This window comes from Ctenopharyngodon idella, chromosome 16, assembly GCF_019924925.1.
Source record: "Ctenopharyngodon idella isolate HZGC_01 chromosome 16, HZGC01, whole genome shotgun sequence".
NCBI lineage: Eukaryota > Metazoa > Chordata > Actinopteri > Cypriniformes > Xenocyprididae > Ctenopharyngodon > Ctenopharyngodon idella.
The window spans coordinates 1,517,149-1,544,914 of NC_067235.1; the positions used below are offsets into that span (position 1 = coordinate 1,517,149).

The window sequence follows — 27,766 nt, forward strand, 5'->3', positions numbered from 1 at the left end:
GCACTGCCGGCGAGCGAAACCATTATCAGTGGGGAGCCAGCATTCACTTGACCACGTTTCCTTCTCTCCAGTGCAGAGAACAAAAGCACATTTCTTTAGGCACACTAAATATATCTGCAGATATTATGATGATATAATCAAGTGGTTGAAAGTTGTCTTTGCAGGACATATGGCGAGTGCATGATGGTAAGTAACAGCTCTAAAACTGTGGGCAGCCGGAGATCTGACCACCTGTATGCGGGGGGAGGAGGGAGTCCACGGTGAGGCCGATGGATCCTGACAGTCTAATTAACTCTGTGGATGAAGGGCCCTCGGCCATATGTGCTGACTGGGTGAGCTGGGAACACAGCAGAAACTCACCCGTGACTTTAAACACACTAATTGGACCAACATAGCCCGCAGCAATCATTTCACCGCAACATCTAAATACCTGCACCGTCTCGCATGGATTTCTTGACTGTCCTGGTTTTAAAAAGCTATGAGCAAAAAAACGCACACGGCTCTGTAGAAAGGCAGCCTGCTCGCTTATCCTAAAGTCTGCGTTTACGCGTGCACATTTGTGTCGAAGCTGCTGCAATAATTAAATTCACAGCGCTGCTAATAGAAAGCTAAAAGATATAATTGTCATTTGCACGCTATCCTTTTAATTACTTTTTGGTTCCATTTCATTCCATTTGAACTGACAGCATGATCAAGTTTTAATTGTTAGTTTTAGCAAACAGCTTATCTGCCCGCCTCGAGCCCACACGGCACTAAATTACCCGCTCCAGAGATACAAACACCAACACACACACGCACATGCACACACACACACACACACACACACACACACACACACTAAACTCCAGCACGTTTAGAACTCGCACACCTACGAGCAAAAGTATCTGATAAATGACAGGTGCAGCACCAACAAACAGGAGGGCCATTTATTTCTCTTGAGCAGACCTGCTGGAACAGGTAAAGAGAAACAAAGATGGAGGATAAGAAAAAAGGATGAGAAAAATGAGAGGTCTATTGTCTAAAAAGTCCAGACATGAGCAAATGCAGGAGGTTTTTTCCAAATGTTTCAAGCTGAAAGCACTGCCCTTGTATTTATACATTATTTACACTCCGCTCACGGTCCTGAAGCTCCGCCCATTAAAAAGTGATTTCTAATGCCAGGAATCATGGGGGATTAATCAGGGATGTTTCTCTGTTTCAGTGTGTACTATGAGCAGACTGCAAACTCCTGAGCAGAGATGTTTACTATTCCACACGGCTAATGAAGAGAACGCTTATAATTTGATTCACGCTAGTAACTGACTCACATCGTTGAAGATATCTGTAATGCATTGCTTCTTCAAAAAATAATTGCAAAACACAATAATCGCAGTCCAAGCAGAAATAGCTCATGTAGATGAGTTAGTGATACAATTTCCATATATTTTTTTAAAATTGTGTGTTGTTACTGCAAAGTCATCAAACTTGAATCTCTACTGATATTGTAAATGATGGTTTGATGAAGATTACAAAAATACATGCTAGTTCCGAAAGAGACAGCTGACTTCAAAAAGTAAGGAAATATTTAACCATCTGCACTGATGGAAAATGACTGAATTTAAAACTTTAGAATTACAGCCTTCATCTGTTATTTGCAGTTAAAATGAACAAATAAATGGCTGATCATCTAGAATTTGCTGTTAGTCTCAATCATCAGAAAAGAATGAAATTCAGCATGTTTCCTTATAATGTCCATGTGTACCAAGTTTTGTAAAGTTTGGACAATGTTCTCAGAATAAGGACAAACTAAACTTAAACTAAAACTATTAAAAAAATTCTGTTAATTTAAATAAAGCTGAAATAAATTAATTATATTAGTTGAAAAACAAACTAAACGAAAATTAGAATGTTCCCTTGGCAATAAACTGAAATAAGTTTAAGTTGAAGCACTAGAATTATTAACTGGAAATAAATAAAAACTAAAACTACCTGAAATAAAAATAAATTAGACCTAAATAGCAATATAAACCCTAATAAAAGCACATAACGACATTACTAAAAATTAAACTAAAATTAACATTAAAAATATAAATATAAAAAAAGCTAATTCAAAATATTAGTAAAATGATAATAAAACTAAAATCAAAACTAAAATAACACTGCCAATCAGTCATCATGGGCCACACACCCAAATATGTCAGCCTATACGTCCACAATTATTACATGAATAAAAGAAACACATTGTCAGGAGTATCTTGATACACCCAATTTTGTGTGAAGCAGTCAAACAACCAGGTTTTAAAAAAGCTCAAGGTTGTGTAAAACTTTCTTGATAAAAGCTTTGACTCTATATCCCTGTTTTAGTTGTAACACCCCCTAAATTTGAGAAATCTAAATTATTTTTGATAACCTTTTGTTATCAGTCTTGAGATTAAGTGTGCCAAATTTAGTGCGAATCAGAGCATCATGCTATTGACTATTTTTAAAAAGCTCATATATTCCCCACCCAAACTTCATGCTTCAATCAGAAAAACCTCGATACATGGAGGAAATCTGCGCTCATCAAGCCACTTCACAGGGACTAAAATCACTACTAACTAGGGGTATAACGACATCATTATATTGAGATATCGCGATATAAAAATGCGATGATATGCATTGTTGATGTAAACTATATGATTCGCGATATAAAGTTGTTTTTTTTTTTTTTTTTTTTCAAGACTTAGCCTACTGTATTTTAGGGCTGGGACAATACTATCGATGCATCACGATTTATGGATCGTTTCTGATATTTTCCAAATGCATCGCAAATCGATTCTGAGCTTAGTTTTTAACAGCAGATGGCGCTCTAGGTTATTTTTTTTTAACCGCATGCTCAAATGCTCATGTAGAAGAGCGCTCGTGCATTCGGCTGAGTCTGAGCATGTATTTTCACCTCAGAATGCTTTTATGACACTAGATTAATGTAAACGGCCCACTGCAAACACCCCTGTAATTCACTTCAACCTTTTCAAACTTTATGAATGATTATTTTATAGAAGGTTCAAGTGGTGTGTGTAAGGAATTGGAAGGAAGCAGAGTATGTGCTGCTTCTAAAGCACACAGTGCCATCTGCTGTTAAAAAATAAGCTCAGAATTGATTCGAGGGAGAATCGTGATACATACAGAAAATATCAGAATCGATCTAAAATCATTTCTCGATTTGCGATGCATCGATGTATTTTTAAGGCATAATTTACCCAAAAATGTAAATTCTGTCATCATGTACTCACCCTCATGTTGTTTCATTTTCGTTTAACTTCCAAACACAAATGATATTTTTTATGAAACCTGAGAGATTTCTGTCCCTCCATTTAAAGTCCATTCCTCTAAAACTTAAAAGATAAAAAAAAAAAATCATAAAGACATCGTAAAAATAATTAATGGAGTGGTCTAATCCAAATCCAAGTCTTCTGAAGAGACATGATGGCTTTATATGATGAATAGTATTACAACAACGTGCATACTGTAGTAAACACGGACATGCACATGCTTGCGTGATGCACGAAAACAACATGAGAGTGAGTAAATGCAGAATTTTTGGATGAACTAACCATTTACAGTTTGGGAATAGTCACGCTTTCTTGCGATTAGAACTGTGATTGATTGCATTGATCATCTGAAGCCAAACTCCTCAAAGAGAGAACGCAAACATCATTTAAATCACCATATCACATTTAGTTTTAGTAGTATGATTATTCAAAGCGTTCTAGATGGTTTATTCTTACAAGTATAGTGTATTAATAGCTGGAGAGGCGGGACATAGCGAGCACCGGGAGAGTCTGTGCGTGTAAGAGATCCAACGAATGCCTGCATTGAAAGCACGAGTACTGTGTGAGGAAAAAAATGAACATTTACGGAGTTTCCTGATAATAAAATAATATTAATAATAAATAATAATAATGATATTTTACTAATAACAAAGTAATAATAATAAAAAACGTCTTTATTTTGACTTAAAATATTGCAATAGTATCAAGTTCAGTATCGTATCTTGACATGAGTGTATCGTTAGACCCCTACTACTATTGTTCACAGTAAGGTTACAATGTAATACATATAATATAATATAATATAATTTATTTGCAAGAAAACATTAAAATAATATCATGATGTCATAAATGTCATGTAAAAGACTGGACTATCATCAACACTTACTACACCTAAACTGTCACCTTATTATTTTTTGCTTCTTTGCAAACACTGCTGTTTCCTTCAGGAAATGCAAATCTAGTTATTATTTTCTGTTTCAAGCCTTTGACACTGGATATTCATTACAAATGCATAGTTCATTATTACTCTCATCTGAGAGCAGACGTATGAATATGATGAAGTAAACGACAGCACAGCTGCACAAATTTAAGATGTTTTTTTTTTTTTTTTCATATTCAAAAAGAGCATCTGTGTTCATTTTGGGTTTTACAGCATTACTGGGAAGAACAAGCTGGAGATAAAACATGCAATTTGCAAGCAATGTCACTCAAAAGTCACCTATCATAAAAAATGTACTGCAGTCAAATGAAAAAGAATAAATCATTACACACTCAAGGTTAGAATAGCAATGCTTTATGAAGCACAAGATATAAGAAGCATTGCAGTATTTGCCATAGTATGATCTACGTTTTGTGATAATACCACATCTCGTATCCTATGTATCCTATTGAACTGAACTGAAAATATACGGTATTTAATTTATAATATAGAATATATAATGCAGAATACATGATACTGTAATAATAATTTCTAAAAACATATTTTGCATATAGTGCAACTTTAAATTATGTTGATTTATAAAAACCATATAAATTTGTTGAACAATTTAAAGGTGAAACAGGGACTGCTATAAGCCACATCACATGCCCCGATAAACAAACGTTTGTATCGTTTCTACCAATAAAAGCATTACCATCATCGCTATGAATCGACACTTTGCATGTTCATCACTTGATTTCCACAAGACTGTGCTGATGTACAGAAGCGTGTGTGTTGTTTTGTTTTCAGTCATTGCAGAGGCAGCTCTCTCTCTCTCGTATATTTCTTCACAGAAATTAGAAAGGCTTTTACCGTGCGAGTACAGCAGCGCTTGAGATTCATTAGTTAAAAGGCTTCCTAATAAATTCCCCACTTTTAATGTTTCACACAGCTATTAAAGGCACGTTGAGCGGCCGTGTCCCTGTTGCCCATTATGGCTTTCAATAAATGACAATCGCGCAGCACTTAAAAAAAAAAAAAAAAAAAAAAAAGAAAAAGAAAAAAACAGACAGGCTTCCAGGCCTGCCGCTCAAAAGACCCTAATAGCACATAAAGATGTATTAGCCGTTTTGCGCCGCCGTTTTATAAAAGGGAAGCACTTTGTTTCTGAGTTGCGGAGGCTTTAGTTAATGAATAGAGGCACTTCTCTTCTCCTACTAATTCACACCGCTTATATCAATCTCTGTCGCTCGCTCCAGACGGGAAGAGTGATCCGTTCGAGCGCCACAAAAACAAACCCGAAAGACTAGGAGATTATGATGAAACTCGTGTGAAACTGTACTTGATGTTTGCTTTACCTGTGATGTATAGTTCTGTAGTCTTTTAAAGGAAAAAAAAAAAAAAAAAAAAAACAAAGAAAGAAAGAAAAGGCAGAAAGAATATTGTCCACAAAGCCAAATTTAGGACGAAAGGTGCATCATTGATTACTCCGTGAAGCTCGGCGCTTTAATTAATGGTTTCCTGAAAGGGAGGAAAACACAAGGCTGGAAATGAGCCCCACGGGGGCCAGAAAATAAATCTGTGCTGTCCATTCTTATATTTACCCTCTTATGGAGGAGAGACAGATATTCTGCTGGCTTTACTTTAACCAAAACACACAAACACAATCCCTCTGAGCCGCAGGACGACTCCAGATCACGTCCTCTGCGTTAGCGACACATGAAATGAGCGATGATCTGAGATCTTGTGCCGCGATAACAACGGAAACGGGACATTTCTCCTGCTTTCATTTTTCAACCGCTGCTTGGGTTTCTTCAAGTGGGCGACAGCGGGCAAGTCAAGCGTATTTTTGTCTCCATTAGGGCAGTAGTTTGACCCCCCCTGCTTTTAAACGCTCCCTCAGAGCAGTTATTATGTTTGACACCAGTGGCAGCCACTAAAAGCCGCAGCTTCAAGCGTCTGCTCTTCCACCGGAGTGTATGTCGTTCAGACACACACACAAAAACACCTGCAGGCCATTTAGTGGACTTGGAAACAAGTAGGAGGACAAACATTAATGCCTGAATACAGAAAAGATGCATCTGTCTGTGATGATTACAAGCACTTCAGTGGATCCAGATGATCTACAGTATATTCTATTATATTCCAAACAATGTGTTCAGAAGAGGAAAAGTATTTTTTTTATTATTGTTATTATTAAAAAATATCTACAAATATTTTTGTCCTCATGCTAATGTTTGGTTGTTTTTCCTAGCATATTTGTGACAAAACAGACAAGGTCACAGTGTCACTCCAGATGAGTCATTCTCCATCGCTCTGTGAAACTGCACCTGCCACAAAAAGCAGATGGTGGAACATTGTGATTTTGTGCATCGCATTTTTGTTTTTGGTGAATTAATTTGAGTCTGAGGCCACACTGAAAACCTGGAATTTGTATTTTATTTAAACCTACAAATAAACAGTTTTAAAATGTGCATCATTTACTGACCCTCATGTGCCAAACTTAAAAATGCACAAACAACATTAACTTTGATTGTATGGACAAAAAGTGTGCCACAGAATAAAGAAAGTCATGCAGGTTTGGAACAACATGCAGGTGAGTAAATGATGACAGAATTCACATTTTGATACTCTAAAAATGCTGGGTAACTTTTTCTACCCAAAGATGGGGTTGAGCCTATTTGGTCATTTTTGGGTTATTTCTCCAGTGCTGGGTAGTTTTGCTGAGTAAGTGGCTGGAAGAGTCTCACTGCACCCCTCTGCACTCTGACGTAACAACCTGGGGCAACATTACAGAGCGCAGGCTTTCTGCATCCTCTTCAGAGTGATCGATTCTCAGCATGACAGAATTACAAACAGTGATGTGTGTCACATTGGCCATTTCACATAATGGAAACACGAGTAAAGGTACTGAATCTAATTTCTTTTGATGTTTGTTTGTTTATGGGCATGTTATGAGTCAGTGACGACATCTTTCAGTATCAGTGGAAACGTGGGATGGCAGTCTGAGTTTCGCCGTTCCCCCGCCAAAAAAAAACACAGTGGCACTACAACCAGCAATAATCGGTTGATTACACTTGAATTTCTTTTAAAGGGGTCATGAACTACATTGTTTTATTGTTTTATGTTTCCTGGGTTGCACTTATAATGTTAGTATGATTTTTACATCAAAATTGTCATAATTTAGAAACAAAAGGCATTTTTCCTAGCCTGATTTTAGTCCTCTGATTTGAACGCTCTGTTTTAAGGGGCGTGTCTGCTGTGAGACTTCAGTGTAAACGCCCACTGCTGTGATTGGCTGACATCTTTGTGATATGAAATGGATAAGTATTACTCTCTCTTTTAGCACATTTTTACTATTACAGCTCTCAAGGTTTACTAATCGTGATAAGTGCTGCATTACATTTAGATTTATGGCATTTAGATGGTGGCATGAAAGGTTGCAGTGATGAACATTGTAGCCGATCACAGACATGTTGTTGAGAGCATGAAAGCAGTGATCTCGTCATTGAAACTCAATTTCTGCACACTAATGAATGCTTTCATCATAACTAACAGTGCAAATGCGATATAACTAAGAGATTTGTTGAATAAAGCGGGAGTTTCGGTGCGAGTCCAGAACTCAGTCACTGATAAACTTGCGCTGTTTAATTGACAGCTCCATAGGCGGAGCGTGTGTAAGGCTGGGGAAGGCTTAGCCTGGCCATTGGTCAAAAATTAACCAGGGCTTGGCCAAAAATGCAGCTGCACATTTAAACTAAATCTAGTAATAAAGTGAAAATGAAAATTAAATGAAAAGTGTCGATTGCGGCATTTAATATAGATCATCTGCTCATGTTGCATTATACTTTTTACGTGTTTAACCAATCACGGACGATTCTGTTGAGCTTACAACTGCAATGGCCAATCAGAGGTGTTCAGATTAGTCATCGCTGAAACGCCGGAGTCTTGTGCATTGCGCGAGCTGAACTCTGACTGAATTCTGCACTCTCGCTAATGCTCTCAGTCTCATCATAAACAGATAAATATAAACATATTTGGTGATTGTGCTCTTGAGAGCGTCGAAACTAATATAAACAGGTTTTTCTATTTATAATGTATTTTTGCAGCGTTGAGCAATGTAGCCAATCACAAACATATCTGATGATTTCTTGTCCAGTGCTGAGATCTGCACACTCAAATCCTCTCATTATAATTTAACTTTTAACAAAAAAGTATAATTATTATGTAGGCCAAATAAGATATTGTACAGTCAGCTTAATCGATTAGCAGAACTTTGTGAGATCGCGATGAATTATGAGTGACAGCTTAGTGATAAAGGAAGCGGTTTTATGCACGCTTTCTAGGCCTAATTCATTCAGAATATGAAGATAACATTTTTTTTTTTTTGCTTTTATGCTGGGATGTGTAGGTTGCTGATAGGCAATTTTCATGTTTATTTCATGACATAGACTTAAGTGTTTTTATGGAGGAATCGCATCTAGCCTTACCCTAAAGTTGGTTCACCCTCTGCCTATGCCAGCGATTGCAAAGGGATCGTTCTTTGATCGCTTTCTATATATAATTTAATCACCGTTTAAATAACAGATTATTTTCATCCTACTAAGAGAAACAAGGTGAATTTGAGCGTTTAGTCACTGGTTTGATTTACTGACACACAGACAAAGAACATCTGACTGTACATGAATCATTAATATCAGATCAGGCATTATATTAACACAGTTACTGACATGTTGTTGCATTACTGTCGAGTCCATATTGTAAAAGTCTGTTTGCAAAGCCTGTGCCGAAATGCGATTGATTTACCAAATAATCCACAGTGAAATGTACCGAATACAAATAAATAAAGCTCAACTGAGACATTCACATTGTTGAAAATAAATAACCATATTCCTAGCATTAGGATCCTTTGAAAGGTAATGTTATTTTAGTCCTGTATCGCTCTTCTCTCCTCCTCATCTCACTAACACGCCAGTGGGCGGGGCTAATGTTGCAATGATGAAGTAGGCGTTGATTTCTTCTGTGGAGGCGGGGTTTCACCTATCTATAGGCACATTCCAGGATCAGTCGTTCTCTGGGTCTGGTGTCAATAAAAGCTTTTATTGGACTAACAAGGAAGTTTTCAGTTCTGAAACTTACAGGATATTCGATGACCTCTTACATATCAAAAGCTCAAGGAAAAGTCTAAATGTTTCATTTTTACTTCTAAAATGTACTGTATGTTAAGTGAGTTTGCATGCATATATTGGCAATATTGTATAAAAACTGTACAAAATGTGCTGTGTTAAGATCTGTATAAAAACATTGGGTTATTTTTTTTTCAACCCAAATGCGGAGTTGAGCCAATTGGGTCATTTTCTTGGGTGTTCTTTCCAATTTTAGGTAGTTACTGTTACCCAGCCATTGGGTCACGGCTGCTTCAATCTCATTTACACTTAAAACAAAACACCTCTCGACATAGCAACCCAGCTGTTGAGTTACACAAAGTGCAGGATTTTTGCATCCTCCTGTAAGAGAGCACCACCAAATTGGTGCATTTCTTGATTGAAATAAAGGTTTGTACACATTTTGTTTCATATATCAACCCATTATGCTGAGTTACAGTAAATGAACAACCCAACATGCTAGGTTAGAATAACCCATGGTTAGGTTTGTCCATATTTGACCCAGCAGTTAAGTTAAGTCAAGTCAAGTCACTTTATATATCGTGTTTTACAATGCAGATTGTTTCAAAGCAGCTTTGCAGTGATAGAAGGAACATAATTTTGGCTGTACAGCAGCTCTAGAAGAAAATAGTGTCATTGTTCAGCTTAAGTTCAGTATTGATTTATTTCGGCTTTAAAAATCATTAGTTATTATTTTAGTTCATTTATCTATACAGAAGCTCTGGAGAAAACAGTGATGTCATCGTCCAGCTCAATTCAGTTAGCATACAATGGTGTCAATGCAGGCAGATCAATAATAATTAAGTTTTAAGTTGCAAAACAACCCAAATTGGGTTACTTTCAACCCAACGTATCTTAGAATGTGCTCATTCAAAATAAAGGAGGTATCACGTAAACAGTGGTTGTGTGGTGTATGTTCAAAACTGTTAATCTGAAGATATTAACCTATGTATGATGTAAAAAATAAGATAGTAATCTGAAAGGCTCCAAATTGCAACCATTTTGGTCACATATGCCCCCTAAATTTAGTCTGTGCAACCTTAAAACCTATTTGGGAGCATCTAAGCGACCTGTAAATCGGAACTGGACAGTTTTTGCTCCAAACACACGATCTGCAATCGGCTTTTAGTTTTATTTTGGCCAATCTCTGTTCCAGACTTGCATACAAACTGCTTTGCAAACATTTCCCAAAATGTCATTTGTGTGAAAATATTATGAAGTCTGTAAACAGGACGTTAACACAGACCAGAGACGGAACGTGCTGAACACTGACACGTCAGCAGAGAAAATACTGTACCAGGCATAGCATGATGCGCAAAATATAAGAAGGGAAATAGAGGCTAAGTATTGAATTGAGGGTGGAGGTTTATATGAATGTATCTCTGAAGGGAACTGATTGTTGAAAGTTTTGATGGCATTTTCTTTTCTCTCATCTCCGTATAAAGTAGTATTTATAAGCGCAGCGCTGATTTGTGTACAGCAGTACCCAAAGAAACGCTGTATCAATGCTGTTCTGTAAGTGCCACCTACTGACAGAGTGATTTTCATTTAGTCTGTCAGCTGTTTTTGTTTTATGCAGGTGTGTCTTATGTAGCATAATCACAAATCTAAAGTCAGACCATTCTGTTTTTACTTTAAACCCTATAATTAAATCTAATTTTAATCAAAAATAAATGCTCAATCATGCTACATGTGTGTAGCATCTTCGTTTGGATCATAATTAAAATGCAGTGCCTCTAATTTCATATGGCTACAGATATTTGCTAAAACAACCATGGCAATTGGAACTGGCCCATTTCCTTGTAAAAAACAAAACAAAAAAACAAATTGGATTCGGCCATGAAAAATCATAATGTTTTCATTTATCTAAAAAATGTGGTGTTGTCTTTAAATAAAATAAATCTGTTTATAATATAAATATAGAGTGTATATATTTTAGTTGTGATGTGTGCTCCTTAATTTTCAGTGGGTGCTCCTAAATTGTGCTCCTAAGTTGGGAGCACCAGTGCTACCAAGTAAAAAAGCTCATTTTGAGCCCTGAATCTTATAAAAATGAACTCAAACACAAATTAAGATATTTTTGAAAAAATCCGATGGCTCAGTGAGGCCTGCATCGCCAGCAATAACACTCCCTTTTTCAGTGTCCAGAAAGCTACTAAAAACATATTTAAAACAGTTCATGTGACTACAGTGGTTCAGCCTTAATATTATAAAGTGACGAGAATACTTTTTGTGCGGCAAAAATAACAAAATAGTGACTTTATTCCACATTATCTAGTGATGGGCGATTTCAAAACGATTTTCATGAAGCTTCGAAGCTTTCCGAATCATGTTTCGAATCAGTGGTTCAGAGCGCGTATCAAACTGCCAAAGTCACGTGAACTATTAAAGTTTCAAAACACTTATGACGTAACGAAGCCTCGTTTACTGATATCACGTGACTTTGGTGCTCTGAACCACTGATTCGAAACATGATTCGTTAAGCTTCAAAGCTTCATGAAGCAGTGTTTTGAAATCGAGTCGAAATAAAGTCGGTCACTATTTTGTTATTTTTGGTGCACAAAAAGTATTCCCGTCGCTTTATAATATTAAAGTTGAACCACTGTAGTCATATGAGCTGTTTTAAATATGTTTTTAGTCGCTTTCTGTGCATTGAAAAAGGGAGTGTTGTTGCTCTCAATGTAGGCCTCACTGAGCCATCGGATTTTATCAAAAATATCTTAATTTGTCTTCTGAAGATGAATGAAGGTCTTACGGGTGTATAACTACATGAGGGAAAGTAATTAATGACAGAATTTTCATTTTTGGGTGAACTAACCCTTTAAATGAGCAACCTAACTTGTTTGGGTGTGTTCTGCCCTATATTTAAACAGTGGCAGGGCTAAAACAACCTAAATTGGGTTGTTTTTAACCCAGCATTTTTGAGATTGTGGATGAAATATTTTTAAAATTCAATTGTAATTTATAATTTTAAACCCTATAACATATTACCACCCACCTTTACAAACCAGAAACTCGACGAACAACAGTGGCAGAGTCTTAAAGCATACACACAATTGCACCTACTGAAATGGATTCCGGACAGCTTCTGAGGCAGCAGAACAGTCTAATGATCCACAACAAACAGAGAGAACTTTGTGAATATTTAATTACTACAATACTAATTTCTCTCTGGAAATGAAATCAAAAGTTGAAAGAGGTGTTGAAAAACATACATTTACACACAAACTGACCACCAACTGCAACTTTCAGATGGCATTTATTTTTTCACTGTCATGCAATCAAACGCACAAGATGTGACACGATCATTGGATTCGGATGTGCCTTGTGGTCTTCCTACCTTCCTGAGGAAGCAGCATTTTTCAGCTTTCAGATGGAGCCAGTGTTAGCCAATCATAACAGAGGCTGTTTACATATAAACATCTTTTTCTGACTATATTAGGTTCAATAAACCTTGACTAACATTATAAGTGGAAAAATAGTGTATTAAAGACTGACTGATGAATTAAAACCCATTAACAGCTGAGCCTCACATAACAATAAAGAAGACACAAAACAACTCAGCAGGCATGACTAATCAATCTGTTTAAACTCAAGACTTCGCCAATCAGCGAGTCGCCCCTGTCGATCTTGTGAATCTGAACATACCTTGTAGCTCAGGCATGACCACACGGCTGTCATTATGATTGACACACTGATGACTGTAATTAAAGGAGACCCACAGTAAAGTCTAAGCCACGGCCAGCATGTCCTCTAGTTCGGCGAGGAGGTTGTTGTGCACTTTCCTGTCAAATCAAGCCTAGCCTATTTGCTGAAGTGAGTCTTTGTGAGCCTCTTTGCTCTGGACTCCTGTTGGTGAAGAGAGGTTTTCACAAGTTTATCAGGTTTGGATGGACATTATGTCTTCAGTAGTGATGTCAAAAGCACTGGTACTTTGGTGTCAAGTCCATGAAAAAAAGTCTACTACCCAAGGGCTGCAAGCATGGTCGAGTCACACTTGGTTTTGAATATGGACGATCATGATATAAACGTCTGTATGAATATGAATTACGCTAATGTCCAGGATGAGAATGCTTTGCGACTGTTTTTTATCGAGTTGGCTAGTGAGCCATGGGCAAATGTCATTGTTCAGATTTTCAATGGTCATAACTGACTATTTATGGTGTTATATGCTAAAAGAAAAAAAAGGGTCCAATTAAAATGGAATCCAGAAAACTTAAAATGGAAAAAAAGTATTTCAGAGGGCCCTAAAAATGTAACTTTTGTTAACTGTCGTTAAATTGTACAAGTTTCATTATTTCAATTAATTAGACATTCGTTTTGATGACTGAAATGTAACCATTATAATGGGGGAAAAAATGGAATCCATGCAAGTTTCACAGCTAGAGGTTGCTTTTTCAGAACACTAACAAAGGCCAGAGCCATGTAGAGAGAGAGTTGCGACAACTCCATTGACTCCAATGGAAGGTTTTTTTACAGCAGTGGCGGCTCGTGGAGCCTTACAATAGTTCCCGGAAGCAGCAGCCGCACCGTAGAGTTACAGCAGAACAGACCGTTTGTGATGTACTTCTAAAAGGTAAGCCGTTTAAAGTATAAGATTTTATATTATCAGTACATCTGAATCAAATTAACTTGTTTATTAAAGCATGCTAGCTGATATTGCTCACTAAATAAATAGTTTTAGGGGATGTTATCAGATAGTAGATTAGATAATAGATTAAAACAGCTTATTAATTGTAAAAACTATTAATGCAGTTTTATCCATTGTTGTGTAATTAGAGAAAAAGGCTTCTAAACGCCCAGGTGAAAAAATACTATAGTAATTTATAGTAAATATTATAGTGTTTTTGAACCATACTATAGTAAAGTACTTGAATTAATTTGTTGTGGTAATTCTATAGTTGCTGTGGTAACATAACTATAGTAATATAAACAAATTACTTTACCCAATACTGTACTACGTTTTCTATAACTATAGGATATATTATACTACAATATACACTACAGTTTACTGTAGTAAAAACTAAAGTATACTACAGTATTTATTACCTTTTAATAGTTCACTATACAGTGTGCTGTAGCATTCATTAACAAGTGTTGTAAATACTATAATATATACAGTATACTACAATTTACTATAGTATGGTTCAAAAACACTATAGTATTTACTATAAATTATTATAGTATTTTTTCACCTGGGCGGGGTTAAATATAACTTTGAGGCGTGTAGTGGTGGGTGGAAATGGTAATAAAGTACATGTACAATGTACAATAAAGAAAAAAATCCTTATTTTAGAATGTATATTTGAGTAAGCAAACCCGTATGGATGAATTTTTGGGGGCATTGTGATTCTGTTGACTGTCTGTCTATTATGTGTCAGCTCAGCTGATTTCTGGATTGATGGTAAAGGGAGAGGGAAGCTTATAAGTGAGATTTAAAAAAAAAAAAAAAAACAATGCTTAAAAGCAGCAAGCAGTTTAAAAAAAAAAAAAAAAAAAAGCAAATCATACTAGGCTAAATGGGAAATCATACTAAATACCAAAACTGTATATTATATACTACTACTGTATATAATTTCTCCTGTTTTTGTCTCCTTTTATATTGCTTTCAATACAAGCACAAAGGGGATTTAGATCCTGAAGACTCCATGCAATGACGCTGTTCTCTCACCACCAGTCTCTGCTCCTTGGATTTTGCGAGCTTTTCCTTGCTCCTTATTTTTAATAAACATAAAAGTTCCCACTGTTGGTTTTTGTGAAAAAGGGCAGATACACCTGTATATGATTAACACACAATTTAGCACACAATCTTCAGTATTTAGATTGCTCCTGCTGACTTGAACATATTTTCTCCTTTCCGTGTCAGTGGGGAAACCATGCATTCATACTGCCTTCTCTGAGCGACTGGATCATCCTCATGCAGCACTGCAAACCACAGCAGAGACTACAAGAACACGTAGACAAAATGCTTGACATGCAGTTTATTAGAAATTTATAAATCCATTGTACTAAATCAGTGCAAAAGTCTGTGTGTGTGTGTGTGTGTGTGTATGTGTGTGTGTATAATGAATCATGTTTTGTTTTAGAATTGAATATATTGTGTATGAATTTATATAGTAATAAGTGAATGGGGTGCATAAAAATTGTAAACATTAAGTTTAATTAAATTTTACATTCCACTTGTTTGCAATGGGTTTTTTAAGGCAATCACCTGTCACCTGCACGTCCCTGTGAAACCATAGTGAACATGATATAATTGCCCTTAACTAACATACAAGTTTAAAAACAAAAATACTTCAAAACAACTGCAACACGGTCTTTAACCAAGGTAATGTTAGCCAGAAATATGTTAACAAGGCAGGCAACGCTGGCTGACCACACTAATCCTCAAATATTGGCAGATTATTATCTTTTAAAAACAACACTGCTGTAACTACATACACATACTACATTCAAATGCTGTTGTATTACATAAATATTGTAAACCAATGCATTTATTGACTACAAATTACCAAAAATCATGGTTCTGTCTCTCTAACCCTATCTTTCTGAATTTCCACCAAAGCACTTCCTGGAACTATCTGAAGTCTACGTGAATCACGTGACGATCAAGCGTTTTGAACTTCCGTTGTCACAAATCTCTCTCTCTATGGCCCTGACAAAGGCGTAGCTTGATGATGCCGTGAATGAGTGTGGAATCATGGGAGTTGTGGTCTCCACCTCCACAGCCGATGCAAAGCAATCCAACAGATTCAGGCAAAAATCATGTTCACGGATGAGCTAATGTATTAAAGTTTTATTAACGTTACTGTGGTAGAAAGCAGGTTATTTTACTGTGATATTTTACGTTGCTGTTTTTATTATGTTTACTATATGCCGCAGTCGGCCGCTGCCGCTAATTTCATTTTGATGCTTGTTTATTAAGATTAAAGTTATGTTTAACATTGGCTCAGTGACTGGTCTGAGACACTTGTAACACACTGCAGTAAAGCTAGATCGATATTAGAATATCTTATCAATAAAAGCTAGATGACGCGTGTTGCTAAATGGCATGCAATTAATGGAAAAATATTCTGTATTACTGTTACCACAAATAAAGCTCTCTCTGTGTCACGATCACCGTCTGTTCTTGTCAGTTCCTGGACTCCATTTCCCATAATCCTCCCTGCCAATGACATGCACACTCCACACCAATCACCTGTTGCCACATACAGTTTAGCACACTACCTGGACTATAAAAGACTCACACACACACCACCTGATTGCGAAGTCTTGATTTGCCCCGGTGATCAACTCTGAGCGTTTTCTTGTGGACTGTTTATTCGTTGTGATTCTCTGCTGCCTGCCCTGATCCTTGCCTGCTTACTGGACTGTGTTTGTTTGCCGCCTGCCCTGATCTCTGCCTGCTTCCTGATACCGTTTGTCTGCCGCCTGCCTCGACCATTGTCTGTCCCCGTTTACGTCTCTGCCTCTGCCCTTACCTGTGTATATACTATTCTTAATAAAAGATGCAAATGGATCCCCGCTCTGCCGACCCTTCATTACACTCTGATTATGCTATAATGTATTATATATATAATATATTATATATATAATATATTAAAGCGCCTTTGGTGTTTCCATGGTTTCTACGGAAATCAAGGGTAGCGCGGATATGACGTCACTGACAGGTGACACAATGACACAGGCCGTTACACTGGTTAAAACAGCTGATTTATCTGGATTTAAACATTGCTGGAAACATTTGGGATAATGTTAGTACACAAGTCAACAAAATATATAACATTGTTCTAGTGTTTTTGGATATTTGAATCCAAAAATCGTACATATTGTGCCTTTAACTCTTGCCTCGACATTGAAGGAATTTTCCGGTATTCTGTGTTTTCACTGTTATACGGTACTGAGCGTTCTTCTGAAAGAGTACTGAATCTCCTGATCAAAACACAGGCGAAGAAGAGCAGAAACAAGCGATAGCATATGTAAGCAGATGCATATGTAAAATAAGACTCATCAACATTAAACATCATATAAATCAAAACTGCCTAACATTACTGAATGAAATGTCGACCCAGAATGAGCTATAGGACTTGTGAAGATTTGGGGGTGTTGATGCACTCAATCTACTCCATCTGTGTTTTGATCATTGTTCTGAATCAGATCCAGATGACAAAAACATGATTTTCTCAGCTTTTTGTTCAAAATGTTGCTTTTTTTATGAAACATTTAAGTGTTGATAAAAAAAAGGATGCATGAAGAATAAAACTTATATTTTTGTCTGATAGTCATTGTGTAGGATTTTGCGAATTTGACTCCTAAATTCTTGTTGTCAGACTACACGTTGCTTGCCGACCAATCATCGCTTGCCATCTTAAACGATGTTTGTGATGTCATCGAGAAGGCGGAACTAGAGCGTAAACAAACGGTTACCATAGCTTAGTGTTAATTCCAGTTCTCACCGGGTTACTGAAGCGCCTCTGCTATCGTTCACCAGCATTGATCTTTTTTTCACTCTGTGGTGGTCGTCCCTCAAAGAAACATCATAAATGCTAAGTTATTATCGCCATCACTCCACAAACCTTTCCTCCATCACATAACTTCACCTAGCAGCACCAAATACTACCGTCGCTCTTTCGTTTCACCATGTTTGAAAGCTGTGCTCCTGTTGGTCAATGTCACAGATGTGACAGAACCCATCGTGGAGGACCGGAAAAAAATGAAACATGCTAGTCTTTCTGTCGTGACATTGCTAAGCATTGCAGTGTCGGCGCAATGCGGCGTCGGCTGTCGTCCACTATGACACACTATACAAGATAAAACGGTCATTTACAAATCATCACAACACCCTATGTCAAACGGATCATGCCAAAAACGGGCTGACATCATGTATTCTGAACCCAGCATAAAACAAATGAAGACAGTTCTCCAATCCACAGAACAGAACACAAACATAACTCGCTGCTGCAAACCATCACATGCTGCATCTGACACCATTTGGAGGAGATTTTAGGCATAATGCCATCAGTCAATATGAACAGGAGGAATGAGTGGGATTAGTTGAGAAGAGCTTATGGAGTGAGAACACAAGCACTGATAAATGTCAACAGCTGTAAATAAGCTGCCACTGACCTCGTCCAACTCCGAGATGTACACGGGTTTCTCCTCAAACCCAATGGGCATGGGCTCGTTGGGGGGGATCTGAACCTCCTCATACATCTTATTATTCTCTCTTCTGATCCCCTCAGGCAGCAGCATCTGCCGGCACAGCAGAGAGGACATAATTACACAAAAACACATACAATTAAACCTTCATCATGCATTAGCTCACGGCAACCGTCTCAAACTAAACGGTGCAGACCAACATTGAGGGCTGCAGCCACCAGTGCGCTTTATTACTGCTGAAATTAACTGAAAACGCAGTGCTTCAGTGATATGAAATATCAGTAATACAGCACATCTTTGTATGTTTGCTTTGAGTAGCAGAATGCAGCGGGTTGAGCTGGGCTTGCTATACATTCTCTTATGAAAATCATTTATAGAATTAGGAGAATAAATATCTAATTTTAGCACGCTGCACTTCCTCCAGCTCCTATAATTACAACTCATTTTCACCAAACTGAGAGCATATGCCGAACTAATGAATGTGTCATAATCAGCTGCTGATCACAGTAGACAGCATCATACGTCATCATATCTGGCAATGCTACTCATCTTAGTCACATATTGTTGATCTAAACACATTGCCAGAGCCCAAATCATTGTTTTGTCATTGTGAGCATTCAAACAGTGCTCAATAATAGGGGTGTAGCGATACACAAACGTGTCGGTTCGGTACGTACCTCGGTATTGATGTCACGGTTCGGTACAGCAGGGGGGAGAAAACTAAACATAAAATTGCTATTTTCTTCTTTTTATTACACAGTTAACAAAACATTAAACAAAATGTATTAAACGGTGGTTTACTGAACAAACTGTGTCTCTCTCTTTAAATTATAATTTAATGTATTAACATTTTCTTAAGGATAAAAAAAAAAAAAAAAATCTATCTCAGCTAATGCTGTAAACTATATATGGAGCCTTTTCTTGCACATTATAATATTAAAGGTTACAATTCATAACAGAGCTCAAACTATTAAATTCAGTTGCTATTCATTTCTCAACACTCAAATAATAAAAAAATAACATGTATTGCACATAAGGCAGGTTTTGCATTAACTTCTAAATCTAATTATACAATTATTACTCCAATTCATTTTTGAAATATAATCATTTACACAGTTACTGTCATAACTTGTTTTCATGACAAATTTATTTAAACATATATTAAACAATTAAGACATTACTAAAAGGTAAAGTAAATATAATGAATATAAGAGGTAATATAGTGCATATATTTAGTGAAATGCTCCCTCTAGAGTTCATTTCTCTAGCGAACATGCTGTGGACACTAAATGACTTGCCTGAGGTAAATGCAATGCTACGTGAGATGTTATTCTCAAGCCGTTTTATTGATGTTTTTCCGCAATTGAAACACTGGCTGAGAGATTACACGCATATCTAGATCATCTGTTCTTCTTTTTTTTTCTTTTTTGGCGGTTAGCAAACAGCGTTGCGTTACCGCGCACGCCCCCTTCTGGATTGGAGTGTGAATTGCCTGTGACTGACTGTATTTGTCGTCTGACTGTATGAACCGAACCGTGACATCCATAACATACGGTTTGGGACGAACACATGTACTGTTACACCCCTACTCAATAATAATAATAATAATAATAATAATAATAATTAGTAGTAGTAGTAGTAGTAGTAATAGTAGTGGTGCTTCATTGTTATTTCTCATACATATTTTTCTTCTGGACAAAACTTCAGCACTCACTTCAAATTAAAAAAAAAAAAAAATAAATAAAATCACGATTCCCCCATGATTCTGAACTGACAACTAAACAAAATAACATGTAATTTACTAGAGGTTCTGACAAAATGTTAATTGCTGCAGTCTATTTAAAATGTTTATTTAATCTGAATTATTAAAAAAAAAAAAAAAAGTTTTAATGAATGATTCAATGACTCACTCATAAACACTTCACTTGTTTCATTACTGGATGAATCTGCATTTTTGAACGAATCTCTTGAATGAATGATTCAATGACAAATACATTTTTAACAGGCATTTGTCGCCACCTATTGGTGTAACGATGCAATCGACACAATTTTTATTTAAAGCGCCATGTTACGTGCAAAATATGATTTACTCTATTTTGATCACTACCATAGACATCAATGTTTATATCTGAACTATTAACTTTTATCCAGGACTGATGAATATGAATATTTTTAACACTGAAATAACAACACTGTGTGTTTCGTACCTATACATGACAACTGCTCTCTCTGGATCAGCGGCAGCTTCAACACAGATCTGAATGTTCGCTGTGATTGTACTTGTCAAATTGTTGTCATTTAGGAATGAGATCACGTGGGTGTTTGAATCGGGGTTGTGATCTTTAATAATTAATCGTGCAGCTCTACTACAATTATTTAAATTATTATTACCATTCAAACGTTTGCGGTGGGGGCGGGGGGTGGGGGGTGTTAAGATTTCAACCCCTATTTCATATCACATTCATGGAAAGTGCCACCTATTGTTTATTGTAGATATGATCACTGCAGGGAAATTAAGACTAAGGTTAAATACTTCAATACACGCTCAGTTGACCTCAGGGTGGGCTTAAATTCAAATTCTTTCAAGTATTGAGTTCTACTACCTTTAAAGTCCATGTACACACACTTATCCACATAGTGAGCAACACCACATGTGCGCTACAAAGCTCTAGAACATACTGGCCCTAAACCACCTGTCCCACCCCACCCGCAGGAAAAAGATGAGGCCCAAATGAATTCATTTCAATCACTGGAGATGGCCTGCAGCAGGAATTTTAATTAAGACGTCATAAAAACTGGATTAAAAACAAAGGCTCTGGGTAATCTAGTATGTGATAATGTGATATAATTGAACAGATTGGCATGATGCTGAGTAAACAAAGCACTGGGGAGAGATTTCGCATTTAAGAGTGGAGATTTATTTTTCCTCTATGTCCAGACACAAGAGTCAGATTAGTGTGAGCAGCGGGTGTGTGCTTTTACCTTGGCTCCTCCGACGAATGCAGAGGTCATGATGGCTTCAGCATAAGAATCATAAACGTGAGGGTAACGAATCCGCTCATAGTCTCTGTGTCGGCCTAACACTGGAGAATAGCGTGCCGTCAGCAAGGCCTGCTCCCTACACACAAATACAGAGATTCACATCAACAGACTTCACAGACAATCGAGACCCATCAAACGCAGAGCAGCATTTCGTCTCACCTAACACAAGAAAATTTGAGAGCAGATGTTTTTGATAATATAACTAATAAGTTCTGAGCCATTTAAAACAGTCATCTATCATTGAAATATCTGTAACAAATCATATTAAACCCTTTTATAGACATGTTAAACCTTTTCATAAATCTCAGACAGCATGTTCATGGCTCATGGGACACTTTGTACATACTGGAGGCAAAATGGAGAATGCTTTCTCAAAATTGCAAGCTCCAATGTGATTGGTTGGCTTTAGGGAGTAAGGGTGCACAGATTTATATCAAGTCCTGTCCCAAATGGAACACTTCATGTCACTTGTGGTCTTGTGGACTTACAATGGCTGCCACTGTTAAGGATGCCCCATTTGTTATTTTAGGTTTCAGAGGTGTGATCGCAAGTGCCCCCTTTGTGGTCGATATGCACCCTCGATGCACACTTTTGCCGATGCCACACTGAAGCGAGCTCCACATTGCATCACTAAAGTGTGGACTCAGAGGAAGATCGCGAGGGCTTAGGGATCCATTTGGGACAGGGCATCAGTGTGCCGACTGCAGTATCGTGGATTTTAGATCAGCCCACTCCTTAAATGTCATGTAAATTGTAACTGTGATTGGACGTTTTGTGTCAAAGGGTTTCTACCCAAATAGGTGGTTCTTGACTACAATAAATGGTAGTTATTGAATTTTTATAATTAGTATACTATATATTTGACTACACAAACAATCAAATTTAAATGCAAAATATAATATAAAATATATTTTTAACATATATAAATTTAAGCACTAAATGTGATTAAAACAGAAAATTGGAGTAAATCAATTACTTTTAATGAGTTGCTTTATTTTATGCTTATTTATGCATTTATTTCTAGATACTAATAACTCATAAAAATCAGAGATTTACACTGTATTTAGACATTTTGGTAACAAAGCTGCAAAAATGGCAAACCTCATAAACAAAACAGATTTTTGAAGAAAAAAAAAATAATAATCATGCAGCTCAAACAATATTCTGTTTGACCTCCAAACATTTACAATAATTTTCTAAAAGTGAAGCACCTCCTTTCACTGATACTTTGCTAAAAAAAAAAATACAGGAATTTCAAGCCGTATTTCACACCTCATTCATGCAAAGTGCCATTTATGTAAGCATGACAGATATTTTATTTATTGTATGCTTTTCATTCACTTCCATTCACGCACATTTAAACACAGGAGAGTTTGTAAAATTTCAGTCTTTCATTGTGTACCAAAATTCATATTTGGTGATCTCTGTCTAAAATCTGAAAAGGTGAAAAGACTTTTGACCAATAGAGAATTTCAGTTTGGCTGAAAATCAAATATGGAGGAAAGTCTCATTATTGTAGTTTAAAAAGCTTAATTTAATTACATTTTTTTAATTAATAAGACAAGCTGAATCATTTACATTTAATACAATTAAAAGAAAACAAAACAAACCCTGGATTCTTTTGCCCATATTTGAATAATTTTGCATGATGATATCTAGTATAATCACCTCTGCATCTGAGCCAAAAAGCTGTGCTAGATGCACTGCAAACACTACAGCCAAAGGCCAACTAGCAAAAACAAGACAGTCAGATGTCCAATGACCAATCGTCCGCTTGGTGTTTCACGGCCTTAAGCCACAAAAGAGGACTAGACTTCAAGTCAAGCCCAAAATATACTTTTACAGTTTTTACGCATATGCTAGGGTACACATACAATACACGTGATGTAAATGTTCTCATCAGCATAGTACACATTTTTCTAACCGTGCATCCTCTGTTTGCGCAGATTGCACATGCACATTGAACCAGTTGTTCCACTGGTCCAGGCCAGTTGAAATCAAAACGGAAGAGACAGAACAATGTTGCCAAGCGTTTGTGTGACGCAGTTAAGAGATTCCAGCAACTCAAGTACAGTCATAACATCTAGAGAGAAACGCTGATTAATGGAGAGAAAGAAAACTTTGGGTTTAAGACAAACCTGATCTGTGTGTATGCTGCTCTGCTATCAGATTCGCACATGCATTCAGATCATGAACCAGGTAACAGTGATCGGCCGTTCACAGAGACCCTAAAGCTGATCTGGAGCTCTCAGGATTATATTTCAGAGTTTAAAATGACACAACTGATTGCCTGGCTCAAGTGCTCTGCTGTAAGTCAGTTGTTAGTGTCCTTACACTGTTTGAGAGAGACACCTTTGTCTCCTAACACAGGAAAGACAACACTTCAGCAAGCACACTGATACGGCTCGACTGAAGCAAGGCTGGTGCTCTTCATTTATATACAGTACTGAGCAAAGGGCTTAAGCATATTAGATGCTTCATGACAATATTTATTTTAATCTTTTGGTTTAGTGTGTCAAAAGGAAATATCAAATTTAAGTTTTCTATTTTTAAATATATTTAATAATCCAGTGAGATTTTTATATGAACAGTCCTACAACAGAAAGCATGGCCAAACGGAGGTCTGATCTCACCATTATAGAAAAACTGCATGTGACTTCTCAAAGGTGCTTGGAACAACCTTAAATGTGCCTTGAGAACAGGTGGTTTGATAAAATATTGATCTGATTTTTAGCTAATTGATAAATAAAAACTGTTTTACTGAAATCCCACTGATACGTCGCTTGCATAATAATTTGGAACACAGTATACACTGCCGTTCAAAAACTTGAGATCAGTAAGATTTTTAATGTTTTTAAAAGTCCCTTCTGATCGCAAAGGCTGCATTTATTTGATTAAAAATACAAAAAAATACTGTAATTTTGTAAAATATTATTACAATTTAAAATAGCTTTTTTCTATTTGAATATATAGTAAATTGTAATTTATTCCTGTGATGCAAAGCTGAATTTTCAACATCATTACTCCAGTCTTCAGTGTCACATGATCCTTCAAAAATCATTCAAATCATTCTTTCTATTTCAGATGCTAATTGTAAAGCACAAGACATGGAACAACCGACAACATAAGACACAATCACAAGGATGAATTTTTAGTTTTTTAGTCACAAATGTGAGTGAACACTTGCAGTGTCGAGTTCAGATATTTAGTTTTTAGTACATTTTTATTCACCCTTTAAAAGATTTGAAGTTGTGTCCCCAGCATCTTAACTATTTCTTACTAAAGTAAAATACTATTCTATTAAAAACCATCATCATAATGAAACCATCATCCTTTAAGGTAGTAAACTCTTCAGATAAAGTAAATGTCTCCTGTTTTTGTGTGTTTGTGCATTTTTGTTATGTTTGTCAGTAGGAACCAATTGTTAAATGTCAAACCTGCTAACAGGATTTTGTTCACAAATAAAATGATAATTATCAAGTGGATATTTGTGGGAATATCAACATTAAATTCTCTTTCTAGAAAGTACTTTGTAATATCAAAAGATTCAAGCACACAGAGCTGTTACCTTTCTGAGGGCATAATTATCCCCACATATACTAATATTTATTAAATATAGTTTGACAACAAAATGTATTAACACTCAAATCTCCTATTAGTCCAATAAAATGCTTAAAACACTACAAAAGAGACATCTTGGTGACGCGTTTAGCAGTCTCAGGTATGACGCATGAGCGTTTCTCATGAATCTCACATAAAGCTGGATTTTTCAGAGTTATTTTTGTTTGCTTGTTGTCTTGCAGTGGGATGATTGAAAGGCTGAGGAGACGTGTGAGGTATTAACACCTCATCTCTAATCTCTCTCCTCATGCTCTGCCTCATTTGGACGGCAGCATTTTTAATTAAACAGATCATTGCTCTTTTTCATCCTGTGAAATTAAACATTAAGAGAAAATCCCTTCTGCAAAAGCTCCAGATAGCAGTTTTATCAAGCTTTCTCTCTCTCTTCTTTTCAATAGGCCACACTCTGATATGTAGAGAGGTGCTTGTTCCCATAATGAGAAAGAGAGAGAGAGAGAGAGAGAGAGAGAGAGAGAGAGAGAGAGAGAGACAGAGAGAGAGAGAGAAAGAGAGACAGAGAGAGAGAGAGAGAGAGAGAGAGAGAGAGAGAGAGAGATGCTCACCTCTGCAGTCTCAGCTCCATGGGGTCAAAATGAAAAGCGCTTTCACAGGATTCCCCCTCATCTCCTCGTTTCTCACGTTTCCTCTCCTTCTTCTCCTCTTTCCTGTAAATCTTCATCATCTGCCTCTCCTGCTCGGACTGGATAATCACCTGGCAGCCGTATATGGGCTTGGTGGATTCATCTCTCGCCACTTTATGCTTTCCTGTAGTTGCAACAACAAAAAATAATAACAGGACAAAAATGTTACAATAATAATAATTATTATTATTAAATAAAATAAAATATACAGTGATACAGTATACAAAATAAATATACAGACTATTGCATCAGTGTTGTCTTGATATTTGAAGGCTTACTACATATTCATTTATTACACACAACATTTTTAAAGGTAATTAAATTCCTATAGTCACTACCACTAATTAAAAGTAAATTAGCACTGTTGCGTGAGTCTACAGCAATTGCTTATGATCTACTGTTGATGAATTATGACAATGTTTACTTTACAGTGTTTCTATTGTAATATGTTTTAGATGGATGTAAGAGGGCATATTTTATCTCCCTCATGTTTGAATGAGCAGCAGGAAGCAGTAAAGACATTTCAAAATAAAAGTCCTGTTGCATTTCGGGCTTGTTTGTAATTGAACGTCCTGCATTATGCAAAACATATTTTCTTTTTCTGGTTGTTATTGGTGTTTAATTACATTTTTAATTCAATGTTTAAAATATAAATAATTTTATTATATTATATTAAATTTTAAGCAGAAATATTTAAAAACCTAGTGTATTATTTTGTATTCAAATAAATGAAATCATTTTGTTTGTAAATGTCTCTTCGTACCCCTTTATTAAGGAAAAACTAATTATTTGATACATTTTCATTGCTCTAAAGTTTTATGTGTTCCTAAATTTTTCAAATTAGGAGCACATGCACTCCTTGGGGGAAAAAAAAAGTAACAATCTAGCAATAAATATATGAAGAAAATAAAGACAGTACCAGCTTTATGTCCATATTTGCTAAAACAAGACGAAGTTAGAGAAATAGGGCTGGGGACAGGCCAAAAAAGCAACATTAATTAAATTACCTTATGATTATTGGAGGATTTCCACTGGAAAAACAATTAATAAAAATTTTGGTTTTTGAGATTAAGATAATAATCATTATTGTTAGGCAGAAAAATCAATATGTTCTTTCTTATTGGTTGTGAACGTATCATGTCACGCAGCAGTTTCCCATTGAGTATGAATTAAACGCTTACCGTTGGAAAGACACGGACTGGAGTGGCTTATTACTGTATTTTTCAAAGATTTCAAATGTGGCTCGTACAATCAGAAAGTAGAGCCAGAACAACTTATTTTAGGAAAGGTCAATTGACCTTTTTCTATTGACAGCCATTAGTTCATGCTTCTCTTCAGGTTTTTATGTTTCTCTTCAGGTAATTTATCTAATAGTACTCTAATAGTGGGCAGAACACTATATGGTGTGGACTTAAAGTAAATATTTTTCCAATATTATAGATATATAGATATAGATATATACTCTGATCAGGCATAACATTAGGAGCACTGACAGGTGAAGTGAATAACACTGATTATCTCTTCATCAAATTCTTCACCACGTTCAGGAAGGTGGTCATAATGTTATGCCTGATCTGTGTATATACATAATTTTTGACATCAAAAAGATTGAAAAGCTTAATTTAAGCTGAAAGCTGTGCCATAAAAAAATTCTCAGCCAGCTGTGATGGCACAAATAATTACGTTATCCAGTCTGACAGAAAATGACTACATAAAATGAAACTAGAAGTCAATCCTTAACTTGCGGGAGTAGTTGGTCTCTTGTTGCTGATGAGAGCAGCTCAGCATCTAAAGGTATTTTGGCCCATTCATCTATACAAAACTATTTCAGTTCATGTCTTGTAAGACTAAGTGCCGCCGGCGTAGTAAAGGCTAGGGTTTAATATTAACCCTATCAGAGGGTTAAAGTGCTATCAGACTGCCTCTGTC

General features: G+C 36.4%; 1 protein-coding gene across 2 annotated transcripts in view; it reads right to left on the minus strand.

Moving 5' to 3' along the window:
- The window catches only part of ascc3 (activating signal cointegrator 1 complex subunit 3), a 204,218-nt gene that overhangs the window by 131,926 nt on the left and 44,526 nt on the right, over window positions 1–27,766 (minus strand). For both annotated transcript variants that reach the window (XM_051865221.1, XM_051865222.1), the window contains exons 6-8: window positions 25,760–25,961; window positions 21,516–21,651; window positions 18,501–18,626 (exon numbers count right to left, since the gene is read on the minus strand). In XM_051865221.1, coding sequence (XP_051721181.1) covers window positions 18,501–18,626; window positions 21,516–21,651; window positions 25,760–25,961 — 464 coding nt within the window. The remainder of the gene's footprint in view (window positions 1–18,500; window positions 18,627–21,515; window positions 21,652–25,759; window positions 25,962–27,766) is intronic.